We start from the raw sequence: 22,708 nt of genomic DNA, 5'->3' as shown, positions 1-22,708 counted from the left end.
CCCTGTTAGTACTTTGATCAAAAGCATCTGTTTTCTTACTGTTGATGAAGGCGGCAATAAATCACAAAAGCTTGTGAACATTTCAAGAATATATTCGTAGTATTAATTAAAAAGCCACAAATTAAGATCTGTGATTTTATGCCAGCCTGTGATGACCTGCTAAAGAAAGGCATATCATATTTTCAGTGTATAATATGCTTTTATAATGAGTAATATTTGCTAACACTAAAATAAACTTTCTTCACATAAATCTGAACAATCTCAAGCACTGTTTAAACAATTCTTGGGCTTTGTTTGAAGTCTTCCTATTCCCAAGAAATGATGAAAAAGTTGCATAGAATTCCTGCCTACATTTTCTTTTTCATTTAAAGAACTACATAGCTATAGAAGACAAACTCTTCCTTTGGATTTTAAAATCAGATGGCCATACTGTTCTTGCAGACTGATACTAACAAGAAGTTTTCCAACTTTTGCCCCCAAAATCTTATCATCATGATCATATACTAAGGTATTAAAAATGAAGGGGAAAAAAAAATTAAGAGAGATCTTCTGATTCCTTTTGCTTTCCAAAATAAATTTTCTCAATAGGGAAGTGACGACACTTGTTAAAATATTTAGACGTAGATTTTGCAGGAAATCATCAAGATTACCCTTTAGACACACTGAGTATATCTATCTCTATAAACAGCTTTGATTTGAAACTAGTGTTTTGAATTTGCTTGGAGAGGAAGTGATGATTTACTTTCAATATAAGACCTATGTTCACAGGACCTCTACCAAATCCGCTTGTTTCTTTGAAAACAGTTTTATTCTTTATGAAGAGTGCTTCAGAACACCTTATACATAGTTAATAAGATGATGAACAGACCAGCCAGCAAAGCTATTCCTAAAATGCGCTAACATTCTGGCAAAGGCCATTAACCTAAAATAGATCCTGTACTATATTCATGGTCATGACTTTAAGGTGAGAAAATCAGTTAAGATAAGGATTTTTGCTTCTGTTCTTCTCCGATCAGAACTGCCCAGTTTCTCAAGCCAGTCATCTGGGGTGATTACATCATCTCACTGCATTTACTTAACCTGTACTTTTTGTAATGAGTATTAGCAGGGATGTTCTGAAGCATGGTCCGTTATATTCTTGCCACCTTTCACCCACCTTGCACAAAATCTAGTTTTAAGCTATAACAACTCTCACTCTCTTCCTCCTAGGTATCAAGAAGCACTTTCAAACCAGATTTTAACTTTGGACCATGAAACAACAAAGCGAAGTGAAGCACAGGTTGACTACATGCTCTCTAGTGATACATGTAGAGATTTATGTATGCACTACAACAGAAACTGAAGCAGACCAGGCTGAAATAAAAGTTCTTGAAAACTCTGAATTCAATAAGAAGAGAGATTAGCAAACTAATTCAACAATTGTACTAAAATTCTCTACAGAGTGAAATTTGCAGGAGGGGTGAAAACATTTATATCACTGCCAATATCTTAAAACACACCCTGGATGTACAACTAAAATAATCCTACTAAAGAAAAGTGATTCATCTTCTAAAAATACTGCCAAAATCATGGCTCTCCCTTAAATTGGCAATCCCCACCATCATCAAGGGAAAGCATAACTTGTTGCTTACAAGTACAATCAAATTAACAGACTATGTGAAGTTTACAGAACTCTCAAGCATCACTTAAAGCTGTAGCATTAAGAACTGAATACACAAAGTTAATAACTGCAACTTACTCAATTTTTTTAAAAGGCACAAAATCTTTCTCAAACTGAAAATCACTCCAAGTCTGATCAAAGGATAAACACAAAGAGATTCCTATGAAAATCACTTGGAACTAGGAAACCTCATACACTCATTGGCGAAGGGGAGAAGGAAGAGGCCTTTGATATTCATTTTGCAATCAGATGTAAAATAGTGTAGTAATCCAGTTTTATTATACTACTGGCTGTCATAAAATGCATTTCAAAAATGCAGCATTTGAAATACTTCATTTTCTGTTCTCATACTTGGTATCAAATAAAACTTCAAAGGACTTTTTCCTCCTGATTTGCATGTGCATACAGTGGAAGTTTCCATTTCCTGGAATTCAGAGTAACTGTGGTTCCTTGAACAAACTACCTTTAATCCCAATTCCAAGCTAATGTTCTGAGAGTAGCTGCGGCCCTTTTCTGTCTTGCTACCTCTAAGGTAAATGAAGCAGTGCACAGTATCCCAGCTACTTTTCAAACCGGCAAGAAAATGATCATGACCAAATTAAAGGAGGAATTATGCACAACTGACAGATATGTTGCATAAATACTGAGTATGTGGCACATTTTAACTCAATCCGTAAAGGAAGGCAACATGTTAGGACACTTCCAGTGTACTTGGACAAACTGCCATACATATTGCTCACAACGTACACAGAATTCACACCCAGGTACTACTTTTTTCTCTAAGAGTAACTTTTTCCATAAGTCTCATCCTGGAGTTGTGTGTTCAGAAACCTATTGCAGTAAGCTTTTCATTGCTGATAGAAGTTACAGTTCAGCCATTGCAGATTCAAACCACAAAGCAGAAATTGCTTGTTAAGGAATGCTAATCTTACCTGGAACTTTGTCAACAGATGCAAAAACAGAGCGTTGCACTGTAGGATCACTGCTACCACGCCGTGACTGATCATAAAATCTAAATGGAAGGTGTTGGGCTGTAGCTGAAGAGCTGTGTCCAAAACCCATAATTTCAGTTGAAGGCTGAACAGGAAGATCCAGCAGAACTATGTTTAATCACAATTGATAATTTTTGTTACTCAAAAATATGTAACAGTAGGTGAAAATAAAATTGATAGTTCTCTCATAATCTTGAGAATAAACCATATTGTTTAACATAACTTGACTCCATTTACCTCTTAAATATGATTACAACTGCATTAGAAAAAGAAGAGACACAGCATTTATGGCAACCTTTCCTAGCACTGCTGTCCACACCACATTCACACTAAGGAAGCCTCAGTGGAGGAGGAAAAAAGGATTACTGTAAGCTCCTTGCATGAAGCAAGCCACTGGAAATATTTAAAAGATTAAAAAAAAAATCTTCTGTTTTTTACTGTACAAATAGTAATTCATTAGTTACAACTGAACACTGCAGAAAGCCATTTAAAGAGACAATCTGCTGCTCTTAAACCATCTATACTCAGAGAAATTCTCTGGCCAACTCAGTAATTTTAATAGCAGCTGTGACTGTGTTTTTCACAGTTCTGGTTAGTTCATTACTCCTACTGGACAATCCAAGTAACTGAGACAGCTGGTGTCCCTTTTCATTTGCTCAGCTATTTTCCTTCCTATATTTCAGAGTTCCCTTTTCTAAACTCTCCAATACATTCAGTTTACTGGAAATCTTCAATTTATTCTTCAGTCACTTAATACTAGAGTAATATTTTAATCACTCTTTGCTATTTACTCAGACTAACTCTTTCCTTCGTGTCTTTGCATGCATTTCCTCCACTCACAGAAATCTAGCTTCTGATACTCAACATTTAGGATTGCTCATCCAAGCATTAAACATTAAGATAACACCACTGGGACACCATCCATCCCAGGACTCAGGCAAGCAGAGCTCCAATTTAGTCCTAAGGCAATAGAACATCTGCTTTCTAAGTAGGGCATCTGAATTTTGAAACACTGAATCACATTTAAAAGAGAGTTTTGTGAGATGACTGGCAGCTAGCGGCAACAAAACAGGACTCCTTTTTCATCCTTTGACACATCTATATAAAATCTCTTGCTTGGAAACTAGACACTGGTTTACAGTTTTCTGTGGCACACCACTACTGAGATTTTTCTAACACATACTTGTGTTAAAGAGCTATTTGCAATGACACCCAAGTCTTGTTTCTCAGAATCATTTCAAACTAATGGCTCACCTGCTATCCTCTGCATTTTCATACGTCGAGCTTGGATACGGCCTTTTGCAAGACGCTGCTTTGCAATAATGCAGCGGATGTGATCTGAAAAAATAAATGTAGCCTGAAGGATAGGGAAGGGCTTAGAATGAGGACTTGAGGCAGGCTTATGAATTATTATGTTCAGAGCTCTACTGTCATCCTCCACGCCTGTCACCTGCATATCCTAAAAAGAAACAGAAGACAAGTTGCTAATGAAAAAGTCTGCATTTTAGAACTATAAATAGCAACATTAAAAGAAAACCCTATGAATGGTCCACTAAAGCACCTAGGAACAGTTTCTGTGTTAAGAAAAAGGACTATAGAAGTTGCACAATGTTGAATTTAGCTCTTCAGAAATTGGTACTCACAGAGATTGTCAGTTTCAAATTCAATTGAGTTATTTGGGCATAGCAAGTTTTAAGGAAATACAGTGTTGGATAAAGCAACAAAGATATAAATGAGGGGAACTTCTGAAAGTTTTTAAAATAAATTAGAAAAGTACAGATGATTTTGAAGTTACAACCTGTCATTTTCCCTACCTCTGTAGGAAGATCAGAACTCTAGGAGAGTTCATTACTGTGCTACTTAAGGCAAGTGCTTGGGGCTCAATCCTAATTGTACAGAATTCCAACGTCCAAATGAACAGAGCCCAATATATACTGGTGAAGTTATCTCATTTTCAAGTTTGTCTTTAGTTAGCTATGTAAACTTCCTCAGAAAATCAGAAATAGTTTAAAAGGCAAAATCTAGCAAAAAGACTAGTAACAGAAGAAACAAGTAAGCATGGTACAGAGCTTAAATAAATAAACTAATATTGGTATTACTATTTAACATAAACATAGCTTTTCAGCTGAGAAAAAGTAACCACCCATACTAAAACTCCTCTTACCTGCAAAAGGCCTGCAAACTTAACTACACCCCATCCAAGTCTGGCAACATCTGGCTCAACTAAACTCATCTGGTATATATCCACAGCCAGGAACCTTTGAACTTGACCTCCATCCTTTGTTATGACTGTACAAGCAATTAGATCACTGTTATCTGAAGGAAGGAAGAAGACACACATAGCTTAGCTACTGAAGTTAAGGATTCTGGGTTTTGGTTGTTTTACATAACATAATTTTAATGTATAAAAGTCTTTACAACACACATTTGAAGGTATTCAAGGCTGGTTTTTTAACAAATATTTTGCATTTCCCTATCATATTTATAGTAATGTCAAAAGGGCAGAATATATTTCAACAGTAGTGGTTGAGGTATCTTACAAGTTACATATCAGATGTGTATTATATGTACCTTGCTTTCTCTTATCACCTTCATTACCTTTTAGTATAAAAGGTCACTTCATTTCAGGGGTGAAATTGCAACAGTGTTAATTTCTATCACTAAGTGAAAGTCTCAAAGTCTTGTCCAAAGACCAGATACCCTCCTACACCACTGCAGGCAACTGCCTGTACATCAGTATAAACTTCATCTCCATTCTGACACAAGCTCCATTTCTACAGGTTTAAAACCTGACTACTCTGACTGTTGGAAGCCCTTCAGCTTCAAGACTACAGGGATGCTCTAGATTAACTGAATCAGGGTTTTGCCAGTATTTAAGTTAGGTGACATTTTTTTCCTTTACCCAATCACTTTATTAATTTATATTGAACAAACATATCCTCTCTCAATCATTATTCTAGCACCCCTCAAATAAGCCCCAACATACAGACCTCAAGCTTTAATTACACCATCCCCTGATCCTCCTGAATCTCCTCACTGCACCTGTCCCAGTTCAAACCATCATTCTTGAAAAGCGACTAAATCACATTCCTTACACCAGAGCTGAAGTCTGCTGAGTGCCCTATAAACTGGCACTGACATCTCACAGCAGACCTCTTATTAGAACTGCTTTTTCCTTTACTCCAAATTGGTAAGTTCATTCACATACTTAATACACACAGATCTTTGTCTTCTCATGTAATGCAATTTACAGCAAGTAAAAGATTCTATGACCACACTTACTGTCCTTCGGAGTTCATCATCTTTGCAATGCTAGATGGTATTCTGCATAATTTGGTAGGTTTAGCCAGCTAAGTCGCAGCATTTTAACTATTTCCTGAAGCAATTTTGATTGAGTTTTGTGATGGTTTATTGTTTCTTGGGTTTTTTAGGATAGAAACCATAGGACTTGAAAGCAATGAGCTCTATATTTTGCTTCTACCTTAGCCAGTTTTTCCACACACTCCTCCTCCTTAGTGCTTACTCCTTAGCATGCTAAGGCATCAATAGACTCAGCAGTTTACAGTCACTTATTCAAATAGCCTTTCCTAAATGAGGGCTCAATACTATAGGTGTCAAATGCTGTTAACAAGTACAATGCCATTTTTCCCCTCCTATTCCACAGACACAAAGTATTTTTAAGGATGCTGTATTTTTTGACATATGTCTATATATTGACATCAGTTTGATAAATCATATCATCTCCACTAAGGTAAGTATCATTCAAAAAGGCTGCCTTCTTATTCAGATTTTTTATATCTATATGAAGGGAGCAATTCTGACAGAAGCAATTCAGTGCATCTCAAATACTGAAGTACCTCTAATACTATCTCCATATTGAATGTTAAGCGCTCTTGCATTCAAAATCCAGCTGTAGCAGTAGTAAACTCTGTATTTCACACTAGAAACATCTGTGGGATAGATAAAAGCTACAAGTGGAAGCATACAGTTCTTTGCAGTGGTAGATCATGCAGCTACTGACAACAGCCATAGATTATGTTTTAGAAGGTGGAGGAAACTCTTTTGTACATAATACAGCTCAGCAGGTTACCCAGGAAGGCTGTTGAATTTCTATCACCAAAAGTTTTCAAGTTTCAAAAGAACAAAAGAAATACTCCTCACAAAACCAACCTCCTCTTCCCCATAAGAAAACCCCCCACACACCACAACCGAGAAGTCTCTTCCAACTAACATTTCTATTATTCTACCAATTACCCTTTACCAACAGGATCTACTCAAAACAGACTGGGTCGTAGGAGAGAAAAGAAGGAAATATGGAACCTTAATACACTTAGAAGAAGATAATTAATGCTAATCCAATGTGAATTTAGTGTGAGCTTTTGAAATTCAAGAATACAAGTTTAATCAATAAATACAACACTGCTACTTTTCTGCAATACATACAAGACACGATTCAGTTACATGAGAATTGATTACTATTATCTACTCAGATGCCCTGGAAGGCTCAAGAAATCCATAAAGGATTGGCAAACGTTACTCTTGGAGCCTATGGGAGATTTATTCCTTTTTAGAGAAGAAGCAGAGACACTGTGTAGAAAATAATAGGAGATCTAAAATGGCAATGTAGGCTATATATTGAGAAAACAAAATCTTACTCCAAAGAAAGTTGGGGCTGTTCAGCCTGGAGAAGTGAAGCTGCATGGAGACCTCATAGCAGCCTTCCAATATCTGAAGGGGGCCTACAAGGATGCTGGGGAGGGACTCTTCATTAGGGACTCTAGTGGTAGGACAAGGGTTAATGGGTTTAAACTTAAACAGGGGAAGTTTAGATTAGATATAAGGAAGAAGTTCTTCACAGTGAGGGTGGTGAGGCACTGGAATGGGTTGCCCAAGGAAGTTGTGAATGCTCCAACCCTGGAGGTGTTCAAGGCCAGATTGGACAGAGCCTTGGGCGACATAGTTTAGTGTGTGGTGTCCCTGCTCATGGCAGCGGGGTTGGAACTAGATGATCTTAAGGTCCTTTCCAACCCTAACTATTCTATGATTCTACGAATATTATTGTACCAATGACATTCTAACAATCTGAACAATAGAAGACAACAATATATATTAAATGCATCAAAAGCTCTAAGTTTTTGATCCCAAAGTGTATCTGTATTCGTATATATTTTATACTTACACATCCAGAAGTGGTACAAAGGTATAAATCTAACACATCCCTCCAGAAATTACTTTCTAATGCCTAAATTATTTCACCTTTTTATTAATAACTGGAAAGCCTGAAGTTATTACAAAGGTTTCTAAGTCATGGTAAAACAAGAATAATGCAAGTGTCATTTATTCTGTACTGGCCTGTGAATTTAGGCATAAACCACCCAAACATATTCGATTATTTTGCCAGCTGAAGTACATACAGTTTAAAAGAAGCAGGCTGAAAGAAACTTGAAAGACCACCACAACAAAAACTGATGTGAAAATTAGACTTTTTTTTTTTTTTTTAAAGCAAAAACCTTAATAATTCAACTAACTTCATTTAAAGAATACCTAGGACGAAGATTTTAATCCATACATAAATAGTACAAATGGATAAGGAATTCAATGCAGGTCCAAGCCTAATAGACAAAAGCTACAAGCGGCAGCAGTCCTATGGTGAAGTGACTGATGAAACTACACAACTGATAGCCTGTTCCTTCACAAGACAAAGTTTCTAATCAAGAACAAACATTTTTCTAGGAATACACTTTGGGTCAAACAGAACTAGCTATGGGGAAGTCATACGCAATGCACAGGATGTACACAGTGTTTTTTTCCAAGCCATAGAAACTGGAAAAACCCAAGAGAATCCCTATAAATACAGCTATTAACTGAGAAGGAACTAATTCTCAAACAGTTGGTATGACTAAACAAGGATGGGCTTATTATGGCCTATCCTCCACATTGCATGAGCTCTTACAGCCAGTATCTTTTTTGAGGCAGTCTCAGTAACAAGCATAAAGTCTTAATCAGTGTCAATGAGCCAAAGCTTTCAATAGTTGTATTTCAAAACAGGACTCTGGAACCTGTCTGGTTACTGCTTATCTTGGGACCCTTCATTTTTTACCTCTTTCATTCTTTAATCCAATTAGTTCATCAACACATTTATTTCCATCAGTACAAGTTCATGGAACAGCCATGTTCTTCTCAAGACCTGAAGTAGCTGGATTTTGACGCCTCCAAATACATAATGTGAGACTGCTGAATTCCGTGGAGAATCTATTGTGAGATTCTCAACACTTAGGCCACAACATCAAATAGAGTCATGAAGTTCTCAAATACTTGGTTTTGTCCAGTATTTATACAGTTTTTAGTAAACCTGCAAGCAGATTAAAGTACTTGAAATAACTGCTGTACGTATTCAACTGCCTGACTACAGAAATGCAGTACATAAGGTAAAGAACTTAAAGGGCAGTTGTTTTACAGAGCAGAAAGTTTTCATTTTAGATGTGGCAAAAATGTCAAGTAAAGCATTACTGTTAAAGTTTGTCAAAGAACAGAAAAGATAAGTACTCATTTATTAGGAAACTGTTACAGGAATCTTTTGAGTTTATGCAACTGAATGTACCACATTTACATGACTGTTTCTAGTTCACAGCTGCTGAAGGGTCATAAAGTACAATCATCCTTTATGACAAAACCAGAAGAGAAAGTGTGGTTAAACACATTTCCAGTGAACTGATCTGAGCTTACAGCTAAGCTATAAACCAGTTACAGAGATCCAACCATATCTGGGTGAAAATTTCAAGCCCAGTAAACTTAAGTACTATTGAAATCCGATCAGGGGATTAAAATGAACCACAGACTGAATAGTTAGTTCACTGACATGACACTGCTGCAATGAAGTGTACTGCCATTTCTGAGCCTAACAGCAATGCTCGATTTTTCCTCATGCAAAATAAAGCTTGTGACCAGTTCAGACAATACACATCCAAGGCACAGATCCAAGATTTCTTTAGATTTTCTCCAAGAAAAATACAACTTTTAGGAAACACAGACTAGGAAGGAGAGTTCAAAGATTTCAGCTGCTTGCAGCAAAGAAGATTTAAATTAGGTGAAAATATTGCATGGATACAGGCAACCATTTGTCTGGAAAGACTGTATTATACGAAGTCTTTACAAATATAACACCTAGTTGAGGAGATGATCTAACTGCACTTCACCTACGTCAGGGTTTGATCTTTAATGATTTTATGATTTACAGTCATGATAATTCTAGAAAACATCTGTAGACATCAAAAGCTCTTACAGAAAACTTCAAGCACTTTGTGTGCTTAGCTGGCAGTCTAAAATAAGTATTAGGCTGCAGATAGTTAATGTACCACCTCCCACTTCACATAAAGAACTTTTTCCAACAGCATGTAGCCCATTTGGTATGACATTCTCCTTTACTACTAAGTTATATTCCTCAGAAGATATTAATAGAAAAAAAGGAAAATTATATGTCCTATGATAAAACCTCTTGACAACTTCTGCAAATACCTGTCTGGGGGGAGTAAAGAAGCTGAAGCCAGTGGTATTCAACAACTAAATGAGAAGCACTGAGTACAAATAGAACCACAGGAGATTTCACAAAAACATTGGGGGGAAATAAAAAAACCCAACAACAAAACCCCACAACCCTTTTTTTATTGTGAAGATGAACAAACACTAAAACAGATTGTCCAGAGACACCGTGAAATCTCCATCCTCAATGATGGAAAACATGACCAGTGAGGGCCCTGGGCAACTTGATCTAGCTGACCTTGCTTTGAGCGTGGAAGTCAGCTAGATGGTCTCCAGAGGTTCCTTCCAACCTCAATTATTCTGTGATAAATTTTCCTCAAATCTTATTAAAAAACCATTGATTATGATAATACATTATTTATAAAGGCTGTTTATTTGGTAGAGGCAAGAGTGAACAAGGAGTCTTACCTATAATGTTAATTTTTCCTGCTTTAGCAAAGACATAATGGCTTTAAATGTATCATCGGTTACCTCTTGACCATGGCATTTTAAAAAATTGTCACTAATAGAATCAGCAGCCTGAAACCAAGCCCCAAGGCTGTTAACTTGAGCTGCCAGTGAACTTCACACAACAGTGAGATCCTGAACAAGATTAAAAAGCCACCTACATGAGACACCTACAAACTCACATGCAGTCTAAGACAGGCAGTTATCACATAATACATGAGTGCTTCAAAACTATTTACAGTAAAAACCAACTCTGAAAAGCAGTAGTATACATCATTGTGGTAACAGCATACCCAGCAAGATGGAATGAACCTTCTGTGGAATACCTGACTCATTTCTAAACGCAGAGTCATATAGAATGCTGACAAACTTGCAATTACACTTAAAAGGGTTAAAATGAACATATGTACATCAAAGCATTAAAATGGTTCTGTACAAGAAACTTTAACCTTTCTTATCAAGCTTCCATGAAACACCAGTATTGCATTCGGGGGGGGGGGGGGGGGGGGGGGGTGTGTGTGAAGGGGATGTTTTTGCAAGAGATTTTAAAACCCAAATGGTAACTGAAATAATTCCTTGATCTTGCTAACCTCTGCTTCTTGTCACTATATGTATACAAATGAGCATAATCACTGGAGGCATCTAATGTTCAGAAAAATTTAAAAAGCATTGTAAAAATACAGATTGAAGAAAATTTGATTGCAAATATCTTCAAAGTGATAATTAAAAAAAGGCACACCGATATAATTCTTTGGGTCACATTTTGCCAGCTGTTAAGCCTCCTCCCAAGATACAGCACCAAGCAACAGCATACCAAAATATTGATATTCTCTTCTCTAATGGGCAATGAAAAGACTTGAGTTGGTTTTCCCTTTATTCAGGTAATTAATATTTTGATGGACTTGATGCACAGAAAGGTCTCTGAGATACTGGACATACTTTCATAACATCTATTAAGGCAACTAGGGCAACTGGTTTTTTAGTTGAAGTAAGATCAACAAGCATTTAAACATAAGACAATAAAAATTTAGACTCTAAAACATCAAACATCCTTTTTTTTTCTTTTTAAAGAAGAACCTTCAAAGACTAAACCCCTAGCAAATACACACATCATTTTAGCAATCACGTGCCCTCTAAAGCTACAAATCATACATCCAAGTTCTTAATAAAACAACTGCCTGAACAGAAATTAACTACTTACAAGCTAATGCCAACATATCAAAATCTTCCAGGTCTTGATTACAGGCAATGGAGTTAATAGTATTTATATTGTCATGTGCTTTCTTTTAAATTCTAGCCTAAAAGCACACTACTCTACATGTTTTAAGCCTTTAAATTAAAAGCAAATGTCTCAGACTATGATAAGATTAATTTAGAACATGACACATTACTGTTTCTCAAACAGTGTCAGTGCTGGAGACAGTGAAACTGCAGCTTTATGATTTGGGCTGGACTCCAGAAGTTGTACTGTTTAGTAACATTGAAGGTCATCTAGAGATGTATATTTTGATATTAAATGAACACATGTAATATTGACTTTGTGGACAAATAGATACTTCATGATTCTATTCCTTCCAACTCTTTTTTTTAATTTCCCTTCAGCATGGAGAGCGCAGCAGTATTTTATGATACTGCAGAAAGAAGGTACTTCACCTGTACTTCATAATAAGTAGTACTTAGCATCCCAATGCCATTGCGGATATCACAGACCAGTTCCTCTTAGTATCCTGTTCAACTATGGGAGTACATCTTCCATACGCCAACTTGAAAACGGCCGAAGAGATGTGAAGAATAAGAACTCTGAGGGGTCAACAGGACAGGGCAACACCACCACATACACACATGATGGTGACCAAATCCCAGTACTAGTAAACCAGCACAGTGTAGCTGTTGAAGTAATTACCTCTAGTGTCTTAAAATTAATTAATGGTTTAAGTGCATTTTGAATAGGTGAAAGCAGGATAGAAGAAAATCCTCCTAGGATCAGTTCATTTAGAAAACTAAGGTACCAGGAAACCAGATGAAGGACTCTAAATCCTTTCTGTGCTAATATTTAAACCCTGGAATATTTATTAACAGCCTCTTAAAACAAACAAACAAAAGACCACCACAGGAAGTGTTCCAAATGCAGTAGAAAACAAACTTAATAAAATCCTCCTTGGTAGTGAATACACAAACAATCTAACTATATAAATTAAAAAAAACACAAACACCACCACCCCCCCCCAAAAAAAACCCAAACAAAAGCTAGCAATTTTTCCAAGTCATGGACTATTTGAGAAATCAAGGGACTACTTACTCAAGTCGAGAACATCATCTGCCTTTATCAGATCTCCCTCCCTCGTGAGTGGTAACTGAGTTTCTGGCTCATCTTGCAAGTGCAGTGATAGTGAACGGAGCATAAAGAAAACTCTGATTGCCTGGAGAAATTTGAAAAAGAGTATTAGAATATTGCTGCACTCAGTACTACAGGTTTTAACAGAATCTTACAAACGTATACTTGCTTTCACACCCCAGAGTTTGCTGCCACGCAGTAAACCTACTTTTTACATAGAGAAACTAGAATGGAATTTCAAAGTCAGTTAAAAAGAACATGGAGGAAGTTGAAACATGCTATTTATTTTTAATGAAGTAGGAGCAGCAGAACTTTTATCCCACTGGCACACTCAGACAGTAACTGACAGGCAAGTGATTATGGGAATTGTTAAAGCAAAACCAACAATATTGGACTTTTTTTATTTATCATTATTCGAAGACTGATTGTATTTACACGCACACTACAGACAACCATACAACCAACCTTCAGAGACTCACAATTTGAACTTTAAACAGTAGTAAGTTTTCTGTCTGAGTCTAGCCAAGATGTCTACAAGTTTCAGAGAAAACTGGGGATTTTTGAGTTTTAATTTGCTGTGTTCATCAAAACTAACCATCTGCAATACAGCATTCTTGGAGAACTTCATCTACATTCTCAGAAGGTCTATATGAGGGCATTCTAAAAGCTGCACCAGTCCCAAGAAACTTTCAACAGAAGCTGTGAGAAATTAATGTTCTTGGTTTGATTTAGAAATCAATGACAAATAGTATGCAAAGATTAGATGAAGTACCAAAAAAGTGTCATCATTTTATTAGCCACATTTTGAAAAGCACCATTTATAATCCTCTTCCCCTACAAGAACTGTATTTTCAGCATAGCAAATGAAACAAAAAATTTTTTTTATTACTTGTGGTGTTTTGGTTTTAAAACAGTTTCTATGTAGTAATTCCATGACATAGTGTAAATTAACTGCTTCCTTACAGTAAAAGCATGGAATTCATGGAACAGCTGCAGTGCCTAGGAACCCCCAGAATGCAGGAAGTATTAGGAAAACTAAACTGGTTTAAGGCAAAACCTTTCAGCCCTGTATTTTTAAAATCAACAGAACTGTGGCTCCTGTGAAGCAGAAATGAATGCTTGGTGGTTCATATCATACTGGTGGTGCTTTCAGAAACTTCTGACACAACAGAGATGAAGAGAGGGAAGCTATGTATCTGGCTCTTCCATGAACTGCCCCAGAAAAGACCTATCTGGTATACTGTTGAAACCTAACAGGGCAAGATGATGGTTCCGAGCAGAGAATGTCAAGGATATCTAACAAAACCACAATATTAACACTGCCTCATGAATAAGAGCAGAGTCACTTCCTCATGGGAGATGATCTCTCCCATTTAGGCAGACTGCATTCTAATATATTGTACATTTACTGAAATTAAATAGGATCACTTACTAGAAAGCAGTTTTACTACCAGATGTTTCAAGAAGAATTCATGGTATTGGGTTTAAAAGTTTCCAAATTCAATCAAGAACAGCAACATCCTTGCATATTTGGTAACTCAAAGAAGTCAAATCCACCAGGAGTTTAAAAATTCAGAGGACAGCAATCACTCAGCATGCTTTCACTTCTTTACCCCTCAATCCTCTTCCCCTCCTACACAAGCATTAGTTTTCTTCACATTCCCTATAAAAGTAATGTCACTCATGTCCAAACATGTAATCATATTTACTACAGGAGTAGGAAAGAAAATTGGAATTTTAGCCTTTGCAAGAAAAAAAAACCTAATCAAGAACATCAGATGAAAAGGGAACTACTCAGTGCTTCTTGCAACACTGGCAGCCCTTGCTTTGCTAGCAGCATCAATATAAACCCAAAAGCATGTGATTTGTGACTTCCTATAGCAGTTTATTAGATCTCAATAAAACAGCAGAGCAGTAGCCTAGAATTTCTTTCAGCTGACTTCTGTTTTCATGGTTAAGTAGGAACAAATATGAATTGCTATCTATAGTAAAGAACTATGCATTATGATGAGGTATACCCTGCACAGATTCCTTCATTCATATACATACCATGGGCAAAGAAATAGTAATTTGAAGGGAAGCCTTCCAGTATCTTCCTACATTCCCATGAACTAGCATTTTCACAGGTAGTTCAAAACCTTCTCTCAAAGCCTTTGCTATATACTCTGAGGTGCAGAGGTGCATGACCCATACTGTTCATGGCTTCCCAAATCAGCACATAGAGTTTGCATTATTCTAGGTGACTGGTAGCAACATCATCTTTAGGACTATAGAAATCAGAAGGAAGAGATGCAACCAACAAGCAGTAACGAGACTACCAACAATTCAAAAGAGCATCTGATTCTGGGTAGAAGGCTCAATCAAGTAGTAGTAGCTGATTTCAGAAAGCAGCCTAGCAACTTCTGGTCATTTTAATGTTTTAAGTCAGAGGGGTTGGCTGTCTGGATTTTGGAGATGTGCCTTTGATAACTCAAGAGTTCAGATTTCTGAGAGTTCCTGCTAAAGTTAACAGCAAAAGAATTGCCACTTAGAGGGACTTCCTATAGCAAAAGAAGTGAGAGCTTTAAAGGATCTGATCACTAACAGCTAAGTACTCATGATATAATCAAAGTATGGGACTTTTTTTGCTTGCTAGTGAAATAAAGCTTTTTTTAGAATCATGCCATGGGAAGCTCTGAATTGAATCACTATCCATTTGAACCTTCCAGCAGGTTAAGTGGCAGCAGCAATGTCACAACATACATCTGAAGTTCAGCATACTGCTATGGCAATTCAGCCTAAGAGAGGTAGCCTAGCAGGAAAAAATGCAGCACAGGAATTCTAACAAACTCTAAAATCTCTAGAGCAATACAATCGGGGAAGGAGGACCAACAAGGAAGCATTCTGGGAGTTCTTGCTGACAAGAAAGACCCTTCAATATCAAAGGATTTACAGGAATATTTATTTTGATTTCTGAATTTTCACCAACAGAAGTTAAGCTATTCCTTATTTAGCATATGGAAAACCATGAAGCAATCAGATTCTATTAGCACATTTCTAAGTGTCATTCTGTTCAATGGCTTGGATAAAATTCTAGGAAACATTTTTGCTTTCTAAGAACAATACTTTTCAAGATAATTCACTGTACTTTATCAAACTTACTGTGATAACAAAAGTTTCATGGCTTATAAAAAGTAATTACAGCAAAATATTTCTGGAGATTCCTGGAAATACGTTTTTATTTCAAGAGCACTTGAATATACTTTATATAGACATGTAAGTGCAAAGCTACCCGAAGAACAGCACTTTTCAAATTACAATGTTGTGCAGTAAGACTTAAAAGGACTTACTGGCACCACAAGGGTTATTACAACACTGCCAGATAAGGGCCAAGAAGCAATTACCCCAAGGATGTTGATGATGTTGTTGTTATTCAGGTCAGTATCACCTCTACAGATTGTGTCAGTCGCAAAAGTAAGTATTTTGCTATTTTTCTCCTCATTCTCAAGACCCCTATCATGAATTACTTCAGCAAGATGAACACTCCTGAGTAGATTGTTTGGGTTTATTTATCTTTGCAATATCTAAGAAAGACAAGCAATATGAAGTCAGCCAGCCTTTCAGTGGAGATTCTTACCATAGGAATATAATGAGACACAGACTGAGATAACAGGTCACAAAAGGAAACTGCCAACATATGTTGGCATATCACAACGCCTTCTTATGTAGTTATCCACACGGTCTAAAAAAATCAAAGCCCCAGTGCAAGAACATATTGAATTGACCAGACACAAGAAATCGTAGAGAAAAAGTTTCTTCACTGTGACAGGTAAATATTATATACTCTACACACAGACCTGTCTTCATCAAGTCATTATGGTTTTATGGATGAAGCTTCTAACCAAGCAGTTTTCAATAAAAAAAAAAAAAAAGTAAGAAAAATAGTCTGACTCACTCTTCGTGTTCTTTCCACGTCTCCACAAGGCAATCTTTTCACAAAATCAATACCAGTCAGTGGTGTCCCCGTTGGAGGCAATAAGATTGAGGCATCCATCATCAAGTACTCTACATTCATGGGTTTAATCTATAAAAATATTTTAACATTGATTACTATACAGAACAATAAGCATTTGCATCTTTACTAACAAATACAACTCACGGTTGCATATTTTAAGAGTAAGGAACTGTTACAGAGTTCTGAGATATTTTTTTTAAATACCATCTATCTTATTTTGAGCTCCTTAAATGCAATCTCTGTTGTATTTGCTTATCATTCCCTAACACACTGTTGAAGTTTCCATACTGAAAAGAACCCATGGGAAAACAACTCTGAAAGCTATTTCATGAGTACCAAAATCCAAAGCCTGTCACGTTCTTGCAACTTCAATCACAAGAAAGTTTCCTGTATCTTTTTCTTTCCAGAAGAACTCTCTAGTATCAAGAAATGCTTTAGCTTTCACACTAGACAATTCCCTTCAACTGTGCCACTACCACAGTCTCTCCTTTATACGTCTGCCTGTTTCCATGAATAAATGATGTCTAAAATATCTATGCTTCTATACCTTTCATCCAAGTCTTATTACATATACATGCACTGGAGACATGAGCTTCTTTTTGTCAGGAAGCCAGCTGGAATGGCAAAAACATACAACAGCCCTTTCCACAGCTTGTACGATACTCTGCCCGTAAGACAAACGCAGTCATGCAGTCATGTGAGCATTTCAAAATAGCCAGCTGTAACTGTAAGCATTCCTGGTGACTTTGCCATGGTCACATACCATAAAAGTAGCAGACTGAAACAAGGCCCAGAATTTTCACAGTGCAGTTTAAACTGCTGCCTTGCACACATACAGCCTTAAAAACGGTTTTTAAGTCAATTTTTCTGATCTCTGAAGAAGCTTTCTGATCTCAGAAAAATTCATCTTCAGTGTCTAAAACACTGCATTAACAAATTCAATAATGTATAGAAATATATAGAAGCCTACATACACAATTGTCCTGGTTTCAGCTGGAATTCTGGCTTTAGTCTGAGAACAGCATTGGTAACACACTGATGGTTTAGTTGGTGCTAAGTCGTACTTACACCAAGTCAGGGACTTTTCAGTCTCATGCTCTGCCAGTGAGGAGGGACGCAAGAAGCCAAAAAGGAGCAGAGACAGGACACCTGACCTGAACTAGCCAAAAGCGTATTCAATAGAATACCATGCCCCATATAGAAACTGGGGGGAATGAGTCAAGAGGGACCAACGGCTACTCAAGGACAGGCTGGGTATCAGCCAACAGATGGTGAGCAACTGTACTGTGCATCACCTGGGTTTTCCTTTTTTATTTGTTTTACTGCTATTTCCTTTACTTATCATTATCATTGTTATTACTATATTTTATTTCTATTATTAAACTGTTCTTATCTTAACCCACAGGTTTCTACCTTTTCTTCCATTTCTCCTACCTATCCCATGGGAAGGGGGAGGGGGGTGTGTGTGTGTGACTTTGTGCTACTTAGTTGCTGGCTGGGGTTAAACCACGACAACAATGAACAAATGAGAACACAGAACTAAAATTTCTAACAAATGAATAACTACCTCAGATGCAATTCACATGTGTGTACACTGGTTTAAACAGTATTTTACATCATAAAGGTGAAGAATGTTAAAAAAAAGGAAACTGAAGATATAGGAAGATTTTCACATTGTTTAACACCTAAAAAGAAAAAAACCAACAAAAAAACCCAATGTCTCATTTCACAGGATAATTTTTATATAATCACTTTCTGAAAGCAATGGGCTTTTATTAAATAAAAAGCTGTAAAATCTCACAGAAACGAGTCACGTAAGTGTAGGGACAACTCCTCAGAGGCAAAAAAGCCACCCACGTTTTGTTATTCTAGTCCCAGAAATAAAGATACCAGCACTGTCAGTAGTTAGCAGTAAGTACTTGTACTTGCTGCTGTGTTGTATCTGGGTTTGAGGATTTGGCAGGGCGGAAGGGGTGTCACTTACTGTCATGCTCCGGTATTCATCCTCAAACATATCCAGAAAAATTTCTTCTCCCTTTCGAAAAGAAGGATAGGGACAGACCATGAATCCTTACAAACACGGAACCATGTTTGTTTTGTTTCATCAGGTACTGCGTGTTCGGCGTCACCACCTACTGCAGGGCACAGCAGAGCCCCTCAGCGACAGTCATGGGAAACATGTTTGGGAAAGGGAGAGAGATTCCACCGCAGGCTGTGGAGAGGGCCATGGTGGAGCAGGTGGGTATGCCCCGAAGGAACTGCTGTCATGGAGGACTCGCACTGAAGCAGGTTTCTTTCCTGAAGGACTGCAGCCCATGGAGGAGAGAACCCACACCGGGGCAGGGGAAAAGAGTGAGGAGGAAGAAGGGCCAGAGATGAACTGCTATGGACTCACCCCAAACCCCTCTTTCCCACCCCACTGCACCACTCAGCAGCAGGAGAAGGCAGAAGAGTCAGGAATGAAGGAGCAAAGTTGAGCCAGGGAAAACGGAGGGGTAGGAGGAAGGTTTTAATTTGTCTTTGTTTCTGACTATCTAAAGACATTTTAATTGGCAGTAAATTAATTTTCACCAAGTTGGTTCTGTTTTGCCCACGATAGTACTGGAAAGTGATTTCCCTGGTTTTATATTGACCGTAAGATTTTTTCATCTTACATTCTCCCTCCATCCTCTTGAGGAGGGGGAGTGAGAGAGCAACTAGGTGGTTGTCCTACAGCCAGCCCAGGTCAACCTACCACCTCAAGTTAATTATTGTATGTAAGCCATGTTGAGAAGACATCCTTCAAGAGTTCTAACAAAAACAGTAAGAGGCTTTAGACACTTGAAATCTGTCATGGATTTACCACAGAAGTTAATGCCTGGGGGTGCAGAGGCCTCCAGTGAGAAGATTAAGTAAAATTTTAGATCATAATTTCAGATAAGATAGGAATCAAAAGCAACGCCAAAAAGAAACACATTCTGTATTAGAAACATTCTAATAGTGTGGCTCTGTTCCATGAAATACATAAAATACATGGCAGTTACAGCAAAAGCACATGGCTGCTAACTTGACCTCCAGTACAAGACCTGTGAGACTTTGTGACCTTACGTCAGTGTGGTATGGGAATGTCATGAAAGCAGAGGAACCCTCCAAAAACACTTTCTTCTCTATTACAAATATGGAGCACCCATCTGAGAAAGTGCTGCCTTGGGCACTCCACAGAGATTGGGATGCAGACTTGCTTCTAATTCCACATTATGTAAAGGATTTTTTTCTTGCAGCATTTTGCATATATACCTTATAGAAACGACGAAGGAGATGAACGCTTTCCTCCCTTGCACCCTAGGAAAAACAAAATAACTGTGTTTCAGGGAGTAAGCACACCATTTACTCAAAAGTCACATTTAAACAAAAAAAAACGCCAAAAAACCTCATACATAAGAGACTGTCTATTAATATCCCAGTACTCATACCCTTGAGCCCAGAGTTTGATAGAACGCAGTTCTTGCATTTACGAAAATACAGTTTATGTGAGCTTGTTAGTTGCAAAAGTACTTCATATCATTCAGACGGATGACACACAGATTTCAGAGAGAAATGTCAACATAACCTTGCTAGAGAAGTTAAGAAAGTAAAACTGAGAACACAACACAGGGCACTGATTCTCTATGTTCACTGCACAGAGCCACCAATGGAAAGTCATTTTAGAAGCTCAAATTTCACATTCGTGTTTATTGCAATCAGAAGTTAAACAAATTTATTCAACTATACTATAAGACTCAAAGACACGTGATGCTATGACTGGTAATGTGAAACAAAATACTTACCTCAAGGCAAGCTAGGTGAACATCTTTTATGATGCTGCTGTTCCTAGAGAACACAAGCTGCTTCAGCAACAGGCAGCCAAGTTCTAAAGTTGCCAAGCGGATTTTTCCATCTATGAAAAGAAAATTTCAATATACAAAACAGCAGCAGTCCAAGTATTGCTTTTCTCATTACCATTCTTAAATGTTTCTACTCTTCTCTGCAATTCTCAAACTTTGCTCCTCTGTCATACACACCCTCTCTGACAAGGATGAGTGCTGATGTTCACTTACAATTTTGATGATTATTAAAAAATACCCCAAAACTGGAAGAGTAATTCAAAGCAGAAGAAAATTTAAAGCAGAACTGTGCAACAGGAAGGCAATAAAGATTAATACTATTAGAAAAGAAGCAAAAAACAATGCTTTTATCAATCTGAATAGGGAGAATTGAATTACGCTAAAATTACAAAAGGCTCACAGGTGTTTGACATGGATAAAGTTACAGGATGAAAGGAAGCTGTATATATAGCATACTAACAAGGCATAGCTTTTCCTTAAAAAATGTCCAAAGGATTCAAATACAGCCTGAAATATAGAGAAGTCGGAGTAAAAGAATGCATTGAGATTTTAAGCTTATATTTCAGAAGGATATATATATATATAATCCTTAGGATATATAAAAGAAATGTGCAGTCTAAGCTCAGTGATCAATACTAAAGAGACAGACAGACATCTTAGCTTTTGACCCCAACTCCATCTACTATTTTACAAGTTAGTAGCATGCTGCCAGAAACTAGACAAAGGTCAGTACCCCCAAAAAGCAGAGAACAGGAAATGTTCTACACAGCATTTAGCAAGCTTACTAAAACCCCACTATTACCACCCCACCCCAGGAGTGCTTTTGTTTAAATAAATGCATTTCCTCATCTTGTACTCTTTCCATCTGCAGTATGTCCAAACTCTTTACATATAAACATGCTCTTAATCTGTGACTGGAGTATCAGCTTAAGTTAATACTCTGTAGATCAGTCAAATAAGCATTTGATTTTACCCTGTAGACAATCAGGAATTTGATTGGGTGTCAGTTTCAGGCGAAAACCACTTCTACTCCTTTGAAGTTTTAACAGGGGAAGTGAAGGGAGAAGAGCTGTGGCTTAAACAACAATCATGTTTCCATGGAATAGGTCACTGAGCCTTATCCCTCATTTCACAAAAAAGTAGAACTCAGGGGAAAAACCCAGGTTTTCTGCAGAACAGTTCAGAAACTGGAAATACAATGTAAAGAAAAACAACAAAAAAAAATCATGGGAACATTTGCTACCACCTTTAGAGAAAAAGGATGCTGTAAGTAAAGGCTACCATACAGTTTTCAAGACTACTATTCCACTGGAATTACTTTCACAAGCAAAGGTGCCACAGATCATATATCCAGGATGCTAAATCACAGGATAGTTTGGGTTGGAAGGGCCCTTAAAGCTCATCCAGTTCCTACCCCCTGCCACAGGCAGGGACACCTTCCACTACACCAGGTTGCTCCAAGCCCCATCCAAGCTGGCCTTGAACACTGCCAGGGATGGTGCAGCCACAGCTTCTCTGGGCAACCTGTGCCAGTGCCTCAGCACCCTCACATTTATCATTTTCTATTAATTCTGCTTATTTCCCAAAAGCACACACACTTTGTCCTGCTTTCAGGACTTTGTCCTGAGTTGCCAACTGGGGTTAAACATGACGCATTTGCACCAGACACTCCCTGGGCACTGGGAAGTCTGAAGCCCAGAGGAGGACCTCAGGAGACCACAGCTGTCTCTGCCAGACAGTTGTGAAATCACTATACACCTCATCACTTTTCTTTATTCAAAACCACAGAAAGTAGGAATTAAGACAACAGAACCATCTAGAGTTCTGGGTATGAAAACAACTGTTCAGCAGAAATCCAGAGTTCCTGGTTCCTCAACA

General features: G+C 37.6%; 1 protein-coding gene across 1 annotated transcript in view; it reads right to left on the bottom strand.

The window, feature by feature from the left end:
* The window catches only part of CLEC16A (C-type lectin domain family 16, member A), a gene marked incomplete at its 5' end in the record, with an annotated part of 57,802 nt that overhangs the window by 13,258 nt on the left and 21,836 nt on the right, over positions 1-22,708 (bottom strand). The window contains 8 exon segments of the mRNA XM_010017748.1: positions 2,593-2,760; positions 3,907-4,111; positions 4,817-4,968; positions 12,938-13,058; positions 16,908-17,036; positions 18,952-19,002; positions 20,244-20,288; positions 20,774-20,883. Of these exon segments, the coding sequence (XP_010016050.1) occupies positions 2,593-2,760; positions 3,907-4,111; positions 4,817-4,968; positions 12,938-13,058; positions 16,908-17,036; positions 18,952-19,002; positions 20,244-20,288; positions 20,774-20,883 (981 nt within the window).

The sequence above is a fragment of the Nestor notabilis genome, unplaced genomic scaffold (genome assembly GCF_000696875.1).
Source record: "Nestor notabilis isolate BGI_N333 unplaced genomic scaffold, ASM69687v1 scaffold14497, whole genome shotgun sequence".
Classification (NCBI taxonomy): Eukaryota; Metazoa; Chordata; class Aves; order Psittaciformes; family Psittacidae; genus Nestor; species Nestor notabilis.
This window is presented reverse-complemented; position numbering and strand designations above follow the sequence as displayed.